This window comes from Nannobrachium achirus (genome assembly GCF_963921795.1).
Source record: "Nannobrachium achirus genome assembly, chromosome: 13".
Taxonomy (NCBI): domain Eukaryota; kingdom Metazoa; phylum Chordata; class Actinopteri; order Myctophiformes; family Myctophidae; genus Nannobrachium; species Nannobrachium achirus.
The window spans coordinates 41,182,863-41,194,988 of NC_137833.1; the positions used below are offsets into that span (position 1 = coordinate 41,182,863).

At 41.9% G+C, this 12,126-nt stretch overlaps 1 protein-coding gene across 1 annotated transcript in view; it reads right to left on the reverse strand.

The window, feature by feature from the left end:
- Nucleotides 1-12,126, reverse strand: part of rasgrp3 (RAS guanyl releasing protein 3 (calcium and DAG-regulated)) — a gene marked incomplete at its 5' end in the record, with an annotated part of 30,706 nt that overhangs the window by 16,466 nt on the left and 2,114 nt on the right. The window contains 4 exons of the mRNA XM_080740280.1: nt 2,857-3,030; nt 6,953-7,100; nt 9,890-10,021; nt 12,005-12,067. Coding sequence (XP_080596406.1) covers nt 2,857-3,030; nt 6,953-7,100; nt 9,890-10,021; nt 12,005-12,067 — 517 coding nt within the window. The remainder of the gene's footprint in view (nt 1-2,856; nt 3,031-6,952; nt 7,101-9,889; nt 10,022-12,004; nt 12,068-12,126) is intronic.

Genomic DNA, 12,126 nt, shown 5'->3' on the forward strand with positions numbered 1-12,126 from the left:
GACAGGGGAGGATGATATAAAGTGTTCTAATAACTTTAATAGTGTTTGGGGTTTATAGGGCATTGGAAAGGAGAAGATGTCAGCGATGACAGGAGACCAGCGACAGTGGAATATAATGGTGTCTAATGTCATTAAAGGTGATACACCATGAAATTTCACTTTAACTATTTTAAAACCTTTTTTTTGGGGTCCCATTGGCACCTTCTATCCTCACAAAGTCCCATTTCTGACCGTTGTGTCTTTCTCTGGTTTTGAGAAGGCGAAGGTTAAAAGTATCCCACGGGTTCTCAAAACAGGCTGTGCCGATTGTGACGTCATCTGCCGATTGTGACGTCATCATAAAAAATAAAAAAAACTTTTTTTTTTTATTAAAAAAAAAAATGTTTTCAAAAAGATTTGGGGGGGGGGGGGGGGGGTGGCGCAGTTCAGGCCAAAGGTGGTACTGCAGCTGAAATGCTCTGAGAGCCATTCAAAAATGAGAGAGGCTCTCTATTCAGGAGTGGTAATTTAGCCTCAAACCTTTTGAAAAACGTTTTTGGGACATAAACAATATGACATAAATACTTTTTAAATGCATGGTGTATCACCTTTAAACAGTCAAACGGTACCACAAGAAAGTGTAACAAAATTCAGTGCTGCAGACATGCGCCTTCAATCAATATAGTGCCGTGGTTTAAGTGCTCGAATTCCCATCACCGCCCCCTCCTCCAACCTTCCAACCTCGCTAATAGGAATTGAGTGGCCATCGTGCGCAAGGGTAGACTGTTATGCATTAGGATGGGAGACCGTCTGCACTAATGAAGGAGATCAGGCCGGCCATGAGATGTTGTTATTACTGGTAGGTTGTACCGAGTCATGCCTTTCACGACAACACTGATCGAGGAGTAATGGGAAAGCATGGCACTACTAAATGCCTTGCGCAGTTTGCGCACGAGTAGGCAATTTGACAGTTAAGTGCAGCTGAAGATAATAACATTACGTTGTTGTCGGTTGGAAACCTTGTATCTCCAAGTTTCAAATGTGTACGTTCTTTCGCGAAGTAAAGCCCTGCTTCATCATACAAGGCTGTCGCAAAAAAGTAGTGAAAAACAGCCGATCTACAAGCACACAACGCCTCGCCGCGTTGTGTGCTTTAAAGATGATTAGTTTGAATCATCTTTAAATGATAAATGCAAAACGAACGGTTTTGGACATACAAGGTTTTCACCCGACAACGACGATTATTTGATTGAGGCTTATTTGTAAAATGTGAAGTGGCATTACAGTATGTGCGTGCACAATTTCCAAAATTGCACGCCGTGTTTATGATTTGAGGCATGTTGTTCAAAACGGAGCAATCCTGCAAACTTTGCTGGTAACAGACGGACAGACAGACACACAGACGGACGGACGGACGGACGGACGGACGGACGGACGGACGGACAGACCTTCGGCCTGGTGGAGACAATGAAATAGAAATAACACACACAAGTGCACAAACTCGCTCGCAGCCTCGCACACACACACACACACACACACACACACACACACACACACACACACACACACACACACACACACACACACACACACACACACACACACACACACACACACACAATTAATGTTATCAGTTATAACAATTTTATTATGTTATTAATGTCAGCTGTGTTTACTCATCAAAAGGGTCCATTGCCCCCCCCCCCCCCCCCCCCCCCAGTGTACACAAAACAACCACCTACACACAGAACAATTATAAGCCCAGCACAACACAACATCAATAGTGATGAGACAGCATTAATGCTTGAGGAATACAAGCATTGCCCCAAGCATTTATATTCACGCTTGATAGTGGTCCACATAAAAATGAATCTTGGAGAACTTTACTTGTAATAGAGTATTTCTATATTGTGGTGATGCTACCTTTACTTAACCATCAAATTCTGTGGATAAATTCTGTCATTTTAGATTTTAGCATTGGCAATTCAAAGATAGCAGATATACAAGCTCACAGGGCGTCACTTCATGCCACAATGCAAGCTCGTACAACTGAAACTTTTTAACATTTTAGAAAAATCTTGAAAGTGTTTGAACATTTTTGAGTAACAAAAACGTTAAAGATGTTTGTTTGGTGTTGACGGTTCAAGTGGTTAAATATCTGGAAACACAAATTGACATGAATCCAAAATACACTGATGATCGTGCTGTCAAACAATGAAACGATATGGAATCTATGATAAGGTTGTGGGGGTCCCTGCTTCATCTCTCTCTCAGCTAAGGGGTCCTTGGCCTAAAAACGTTGAAGACCCATCATTATTATTGTAACCAAATGGAACGGTTCCACTTGGTTTGGAGGACGGTTGAACAGTGGCGTCAGTTCAGAAAAAGGTAAGGTATGGCAACATGACTGGTGTCTTGCACGCGCGCGACACCAGTCATGTTGCCATACCTTAGCAACAGGCATGATACATTTATTTTAAGAAGTACATTCTATTTTTCCCCCCAAATTTCTATGGTTTCTTGGGCTGCAATGGCAGTCTGGAACAGTTGTTCAAGTGCAGCTAAACTTGACATAATATAGTAAACGTGCCACAATTAACAATAATGAATTGCACCTGTGCAGCTGACCTGCGGAACCTGGGAATATACCATTCTGTCAAGATGGGGAGAATAAAAGTGTGGAGAATATAATTATAATACTGTTGAATTTAGCATTTGTAGTTATTTTAATGTAATTTAACAACATAACCAGCACAGATAGATTCATGGATTTATATTTTAAAAGTAAAATAGTTGTATTCTCCCCCCTGGACCCAGGGTATGGCAGCTGCATACCCCTGCCATACCCAATTGACGCCCCTGCGGTTGAATTCTTACCTGGGCCACGTGGATGTACTTAGTGATGACCTCTGCGCGATGCTGAGGCGTCAGCTTGCTGAGCACCATGAGCTGGACCCACTGGGACACACCGTTGAAGAGGGCGATGGAGCGCTCCAAGGTGGGGTTGTCTACCAGGCAGCCATGGATCACGTAGCTGCGGTAGTCAGTGAACTGAGAACACGTTCAGAGAACCAGTTTAGGCACTTTGATGATGGCTGACATTCTCATTCAGAGCGACTTCAAACTGTACAACAACAGTAGGAAAGGTCAATGCCTCTGGATTCCACGGTCACAACAAGAGACGAGTTCAAGCAAATTCGATGGTCATTATACCACAGTTGGAAATTTGTAAATAATAATAATAATAATAATAAGATAATAATTGGAAATTCGTTATGTGAAAGTCCTATTTGTAGGTTTGATAGAACCAGCCACACAGATATGGGCTGACTTGGCCATATATGGATTCTGTTAATGTGGTATGTGTGATGTGGCCTCCATATATGGGCAACTGGTCCGATATACATCAACGGCCAGATAGCCAAGAATTTAGGGTGAGGTCGCATGTCGCCCTGAGGCGTTTTACTAGGAATAATAGTATATAAATGTATCTGGGCAGAGGCTTATCCATCCTTCTTTTAGACCAAGATTATTCAATTAAGTCAGCAACTACAAACATTTTACGTTCAAGCAACCAGGCATAAGTGGGATTTTGGATACACAAGACCAGGATACACAAGACCAATGAAATGAATCAAGATGTTAAATTCCAGGTGATAAAAGCTTGTTAGCATGTATTTGAATACATTGTGTAAAGAACAAACAAAAATGTTAAAATTCCCCACATTCAGTGGAGCGTGAACACAGCGTTTTTCTTTTTCTTTTTTTAACTGACGTTTCGCTAATGCGTGCAAACATTTGCTATAAATCGCTGGAACCTGGGGCGCCTGGTGGCCTAGTGGACCAGGTGCATACCATATAGGCATTGCCATTTCGGCATCAATGCCTGTCACGTCGCCGGTTCGATTCTCGATCCGGGCGACCTTTGCCGCATGTCACTCCCTGTCTCTCCCCATTTCCTGTCAGTCTACTGTCCTATCCGATAAAAGCAAAAAGCCCAAAAAACAAATCTTAAAAAAAAAAAAAAATCGCTGGAACCGAAACAAAGCGAACACAAACATTACACATGTTCCATGATGCAAAAATAGAAAGCACACATGGCGCGTTGGGCACCAGTCCGGAATCCTTTACTATTCTTATCACAGGAGCAACCTGAAAACATTCTTTATCTCCTGGCTGTCTGGTCAGTGGAAAGAAGGCAGTTCACACAGGGGCCAACCTGCCCCACATCAAAGCTCCAGCACATGTGCGTCTTCTCTCATGACATCATAGTACGTACCAGTGGCGTCAGTTCAGCAAAAGCTAGGGTATGGCAAAAGATGGGAGTCCTCGTGGATAAGAGGCATTTCATTTTGTATGACACGGTTCTATTGTGAAAATAGCAGATCTACATGCTCACAACGCCTCGCGCTGCGAGGCGTTGTGAGCATGTAGATCGGCTATTTTCACAATGTCTGAAAAAAAAATTATTTTTCAGTTTTTTTACACAGGTTTCTACGGTTTCTTGGGCTGGATATGGCAGCCTGGAATGGTTGTTCAAGTGCAGCTAAACTTAGAATTTTAGTAAACGTGCCACAATTAACAATAATGCATTGCACCTGTGCAGTTGACCTGCGGAACCTGGGAATATACCAACATTTTTGTCAAGTGTGAAGAATATAATTATAATACCTTGTTAAAGTGACCATTTTGTTAAATTTTGCATTTGTAGTTATTTTACTGTAATTTAACAACATAATAACCAGCGCAGATAGACAAAGAGACATTCATGGATTTATATTTAAAAGTAACTTTTATTTTCCCCCCTGGACCCATGGTATGGCAGCTGCATACCCCTGCCATACCCAATTGACGCCCCTGGTACGTACTGTATGTCTCTGTGCTCCATTCAATCTACGGTGGACTTTTATACAACATTCAATTACAAAATGCCAGACACGTCATGATCTAACCTATTCGAAATAAAGGGGGATGAATGCTCTCTTATGAGCAATGATTCTGATGTATTGAAAAATGTATTGAACGTGCCCCGCCCCGGCTGCTCATTGCTACTGCTCATTGCTACTATACAATACACAATACTATACTATACTATACTATACACAATATTCAACCACTGGCCCTTAATGTAGTGTTTGTGACCAAAATAAGGAGATTGAAATCAACAGGCCTATCTATTCTACATAGCAGAGGGTAGAGTTTTTTTTTTACAGCCAGACCGATAATGTAATAACGCCACATGTTGTAGATCTGCAATTTTGTAAAACTCGAAAATCACATCAACTGCATAAATGCATGCAGATCAGTCAAAAAATTGTTTTTCCACTAATTGATATCCTTCCCTTGATATCACCTGGCATCATGTGGAATCTTTTCTCAGTCAGTAGGCATATTGCACTACATGTGGAACACTTGTTTTATTTGAACAAGGGAAAGTAAACCAGATACTTATTTGGCTTCATGAAAACCACAGACACCACAGTATTCATCTAATCAAAACGTGTGGTCAACAAACAAAGCTGTATACAAATAATATTAATAATGTCAGTGAGTGGACCACTTGCTATCACCTCAACTACTTACGGAGCTTGTAGAGCTGCTATTTTTGTTATTTTTGAAAATCTTTGAAAATCTGCATGTGAAATGTTTCATCTACTGTATAACAAGCGACATGCCCAAAATAGGAATGCCAGGGTGAACGTGTGTAAAATCACTACAAAGAAAAAGACAGAAATGGAAAGTGGCTCAGTGATGTCAAAACAAAACAAAAACAATAAAAGACAAAACCGTGGGCAGACAAACACTATAGTGGATGGCAGGGACGTGCAGAGAATGTTAGAGAGGCAGGGGCTGAAATTTCTAATAAGGGCCTTTTCGTGAAAGTATCGCAGCGCGTCGCGTTGTGAGCTTGGAGGTCGGCTATTTTCGATGCAAGATACCACACTGAAGTAAGGAGTGCATCTCTCCACTCCGACATGTCTCCTTTCCGACATGTCTCCATTCCGACACTAACCTTATCTCTAACCCTAACCCTAAACCTTAGGCCCATGGGAGTGTCGCCACTCCGACAATAAGAAGTCAATTTCGGAGTGGCGACATGTCGGAATGGAGAGAGCCTCCCTGAAGTAAGCACAATCAAGTCAACACTGGAGATGTGGTGTTAACGGCATGGATTTCTACACAGAGAGGGCAATTCTTTGAACATAAGATGCTGCATTCAAGTTCAGGAGAGTTTGTACAAGGCAATTCTCTTAAATGCTGCCTTCAGGTATGGCATGGAAAAGGGGACATTTGCATTTCTTTCACCATAGTAAAAACTGCATTCATGGTCTGGAGAGGGCACTTTTTTACGGAAGGATAAAAGGGCAGGGGCTCAAGCCCCCTTTGATGTCTATAGCCCCTTTTCGACTGCAGCTTTAGCACCACACTACACCACACCACACCGCACCACATAAAACAATCTATATTTTCCATTACACAAAAGTACCCCATCGGTAAGAAACAAATTGACCCTTTTAACTGTGATTATAATACAATACAAATTTGTATTACAACTATCCTAAATTATAATACACTATAATGGATTATAACAGTGATTATAATACTATATAAAGTATTAATGTATTACTATGATAATTATAATACACTATAATAGATTATAAAAGTGGTTATGACACAATAGAATCTATTATCATGTATTACAACTATATCCTGGTGGTCTAAATGAAAAGTCAGTGAGTGATCAGTCATTATGAAGCGTTTAGCCCTGTTTGGCCTAGCTCAGACCTACTCTGGATTGGATACTTTTTAGTACCACGTTTAGTACCACCTTCACACCACTCTACCCAGGTCCTTGTAGTGGAAAACCTGGCACAAGTGGGCGGTGTGGTGTGGAGTGGTATGGTGTTGGGCCTGTGGAAAAGGGGCTTATGTGTGCACATGCCTGGTGAACGGACTCGGCATACAAACTCACAGATATCCTCCTGATGGACTTGAACTCCAGGAAGGTGAGGTGCTCGGCCAGCTCCATGGGCTCCAGATGGTCAAAGAGCAGAGAGGCTTTGCCCTTCTTGGTGTGCTTCTTCCTCTGTGTGACTTTACGCATCCAGTCATATGATGGACTGTACAAGGACACGCAGGGAGAAACAACAGTGGCGTCAGTTCAGCTAAAGCTAGGGTATGGCAAAGATGGGAGTCCTCATGGAAAAGAGGCATTACATTTTGTATAATACGTTTCTATTGTGAAAATAGCAGATCTACATGCTCACAACGCCTCGCGCTGCGAGGCGTTGTGAGCATGTAGATCGGCCTTTTTCACAATGTCTAAAAAAAACTAGTTTTGTCAGTTTTTTACACAGGTTTCTACGGTTTCTTGGGCTGGATATGGCAGCCTGGAACAGTTGTTCAAGTGCAGCTAAACTTGGCATGTTAGTAAACGTGCCACAATTAACAATAATGCATTGCACCTGTGCAGCTGACCTGTGGAACCTGGGAATATACCATTTTGTCAAGATGAATAAAAATGTGGAGAATATAATTATAATACCTTGCTGAAGTGGTCATTTTGTAAAATTTTGCATTTGTAGTTATTTTACTGTATTTTAACAACACAATAACCATCACAGAGAGACATTCATGCATTTATATTTAAAAGTAACTTTTATTTTCCCCCCTGGACCCAGGGTATGGCAGCTGCATACCCATACCCAGCTGCCATACCCAATTGATGCCCCTGCGCGCAGCGTCAGCCAGCAGTACATCTGCCCCTCATGTGGCAAACCATGCGGATGCATCGCATCAGTGGTGTAAAGTAACTAAGTGGATTTACTTAAGTACTGTACATAAGTACAGTTTTGAGGTATTTGTACTTTACTTTAGTATTTCCAATACGTTTACTTCTACTCCACTACATCTCAGATCCAAATATTGTACTTTTACTCCACTACATTTATTTGAAAAGTTACTCGTTACTTTGCAGATGTAAATGATTATGTTATAAAACATACATTAATGCACTTTTGTGTCGCATCGCGACGCGTTGTGAGCTTGTAGATCTGCTATTTTCAAACATTTCAAACACTTTTACTTTTGGTACTTTAAATACATTTTGATGCCAATACTTTCGTACTTTTACTCAAGTACATTTTGAATTCTGGACTTTTACTTGTAAGGGTGCCCTCACACCAAAATACCTATGAGAGTGGAATCCGCGTTCCGCCAATGCATTTCAATGAGAGTGAAGCGGTTTCATGCCAGCAGAGGATTTCTGCAAAAAACGCTTCACTCTCATTGAAATACATTGGCGGAACGCAGATTCCACTCTCACAGGTATTTTGGTCTGAGGGCACCCTAACAGAGTATTTCTACATTGCAGTATTGATACTTATACTTAAGTAAAACATTTGAGTACTTTTTCCACCACTGCAGGTGCATCGCGTTGTCCTGCACAGTCACATCAGCAGTGTAAAGTAACTAAGAATATTTACTCAAGTACTGTAATTAAGTACTGTACCAGGGACATGCTGGGCCCCTGATTCAGCCCAGGTAAAAGAGTTGGAGAGGCCCTCATTGCACGCTATAGAGAGAGATCTCTCTCTATAGCGCTGCTGCTACTCAAAGATTTGCCATTTCAGATCATGACAAGTGACAAGTCAGTAGGCCAATTACATGAGTTATATTTCGTCGTTGTCGGGTGGAAATCTTGTATGTCCAAAACCGTTTGTTTTGTATTTATCATTTTAAAAATGATTTAAACTAGTGAAAACAGCCGATCTACAAGCACACAACGCCTCGCACCGCGAGGCGTTGTGTGCTTGTAGATCAGCTGTTTTCACTACTTTTGTGCAAACAGTTTAATTTTTACTTTTGTGCAAACAGTTTATTTTTTTCCTAATGGCCGGCCCGGACCGGTTAGGAATGAACCGGCCGTTCGGGAGTTGTCCCGCTTTTCCCAATGGCCAGCACGTCCCTGTACTGTACTTTTTTTTTTTTTTCTTCTTCTTCTTTTCTTTTTCTTTTACTTTACTGGAGTATTTCCAGTTTTCAGTAGGCTACTTACTTCTACTCACGGCCCTACATCTAAGAGGCAAATATTGTACAGTTATTTGAAAGTAGTTACTGTAGTTACTTTGTAGAATTATACTTACAAAACATACAGCAACCACTTCAGCCCCATATGCATTTCAGCCATTTGAAAATAGGCAATTTACAAGCTGTGAGCTTGTAGATCTGCTATTTTCAAAAGATATTTATACATTTGAAAACTTGTGAAATGTGACATTCTGCATAATGAGTACTTTCTATTTTTGGTACTTTAAAGGAGTAGTTCACCCCCAAAATGACTTTCTTTCTATTGATTAGTCACACCATGGAGACTAGAGTTCAATAATATTTTTAGTTTTTTGGGGTGAACTACTCCTTTAAGTAAATTTTGATACCGATACTTTTACTTCTATAACAGGGTATTTCTACATTGCAGTATGGATACTTTTACTTTTACTCATTAAAATGTGAGTACTTTTTCCACCACTGAGTGAGTCACATGCAATGGCACGAACACAGCGCCCGACAGTAACCCGTTCCAAGTGGAGCAACATCATCATCGCAATCAATTGGCAGCAATAAGCAAGCATGTGTCAATGTGTGGTGTGTGTGTGTGTGTACGCGCGCGCGCGTGCGTGCGTGCGTGCGTGCGTGCGTGCGTGCGTGCGTGCGTGCGTGCGTGCGTGCGTGCGTGTGTGTGCGCGCGCGCGCGCGCGCGCGCGCGCGCGCGCGCGCGCGTGTGTGTGTGTGTGTGTGTGTGTGTGTGTGTGTGTGTGTGTGTGTGTGTGTGTGTGTGTGTGTGTGTGTGTGTGTGTGTGTGTGTGTGTGTGTGTGTGTGTGTGTGTGTGTGTGTGTGTTCGTTCCTTACATAGTGGAGATGTCGATGAGCTTGAAGTGCTGCTCACAGCCCAGCTCTGCTGCTATTTCTCTGAACTCCTCCGTCATGCGGATCAGACCCAGGTCTAAGTTGAACTCTGCAGGAAACGTCACTATCCAGTACCTGGATACACAACGCACGCACACACACGCACACGCACGCACACACACACACACACACACACACACACACACACACACACACACACACACACACACACAGTGGAATTACAATACGTCAAAGGACATCATCAACATTTTAGGACAGTAATTTCAGATGAACAATTAAAGGGAGCCTCTGCACACACGCAAAATGTTTTTTTTTAATATATATATAGTAAGCTCTTGTCATACATATGGTTCTTAAACTTTGAATTGTGAAGATCTTCCCTTAACTTTGGAATGGAATGAAACCAATTTGGTCCCATTAGTACACTGTCAAAGTTACAGACTTGTAAGGATCAATTTAGACCCCCATAAAGGAACCAAGAGAGTCCCTGAAATCCACTTTGAGAACCACTGATATACATGTACTTACTTCAGGACAGTCATTTCATGAATGCCATTTTAACTCAATCGCTACAGTCTGAGTTGTACTCAGTTGGGTACCATTTGTCTCCGGTATGACCCGGCGGCCCCCCAACCTCCCAGTCTCAGGGCAGACACTCTAAACACAACGCTAGAGTGTAAAAAACCTCTTAGCAGCAAAGCAATGGTGCATGTGCAGAATTGGGGGGGGGGGGGGGAGGATGACAGAATGCATGGCAAGGCAAGAGAACAAGATGATTTGATAACATACTATATCGTCACTGTCGGTCAGAAACCTCGTATCTCCACGTTTCAAATGTGTACGTCTTTTGGTAAAGCAAAGCCCTGCTTCATCATACAAGACTGTCGCACAAAACTAGTGAAAACAGCCGATCTACAAGCACACAACGCCTCGCGATGCGAGGCGTTGTGTGTTGTAGATCTGCTGTTTTCACTAGGTTGTCCACCCGACAACGACGATATCATTGTACAGTGATGTCTTAAAGATTCATCAAGTGTGCATTATGCCTGAGCAGACATCCACTGCTGAATGGGAATGTGATGTATTGCCTGAAGCAGCAGTGTGGGATTCAAAGTGATCTCATAGATGACGAACCAGAGGAATGCGCCGAGGCAGAAAAAGGGGGTCACACTGGCAGCTGTTTGCTCATATGTGATAACACGTGGACAAGGTGAAGAGAGCCGAGTGTTTAAAACATGGCATGAGCGTAAGTGAACGCTGCAAAGCCATTTGGGACCACAGCATTTACAGAGTGACTTTGGCCAAAAGCACTACACAGTAAATCCTCATGTGTTAATGTGTGGTTCCATTTTTCCATTAGTTTTTTTGTACATTTGTTCATAAAATAAATGATTTTTACAGTGTAGTTTTTGGGCAAAGACCACAGCAGAATGTGTGCCTTCTTAGCACATGGTTGTTACATTAAGTAATAGACATTTTCGAGGCACTTAGTGAAACTAGTCCGACCCACACTTGTCATAAATTATATGTCCTGTATCCTATTAAATTATGTTCTGTAAGGACAACCAAAGAACATCCTGTTAATAGTATATTGCCTTATGATAAAGCAGAGATGTGCAGAGAAATTGCGTACATAGGACAAACAATCATGCATATACACCAACTGGGTCATTAAACTTTGGTAAGTCATTCTGCAGAAAGCCTGAGGCCTTCTCTGTATAAAATAATGAATCACAAGATCACTGAATCATACAACATGTTCAATTCCTTTCAATGGTCCATAAGTAATATCTATCTTCTGGTGCCTTGGCAAGCGTCCCATGTCCCATCAGGAGTCAGGACACAGCTACTATAACTGACTGTCACATTAAATTACGTCACTTCTTGGGCCCCAGTTGCATCTGCTTACCCGTGTCATGGGATTATTCAATAAGACAATTCTCTTTTCTGCAATGTATTCACTAAAACCCTATTAAAATGTATTAAGACAATTATGGCAGTAATAACAAAAATAGAGTTGTTGCTGCATTCAGAGAGTGCTTGAGCAGAGTGGTTACCTGTACATGTTGGGGTGATGGGAACATGAGGATCTCTTACCTCATGAAATAACAAATCTTCGACCGGGTTCTTTGGCAGTTGTCACCATGGCAGTCACGATACGTGGGGTTGGGTTAAGGCAAACTTGTTTTTAGAATTGATATGAGAGGACGCCCGCTGGC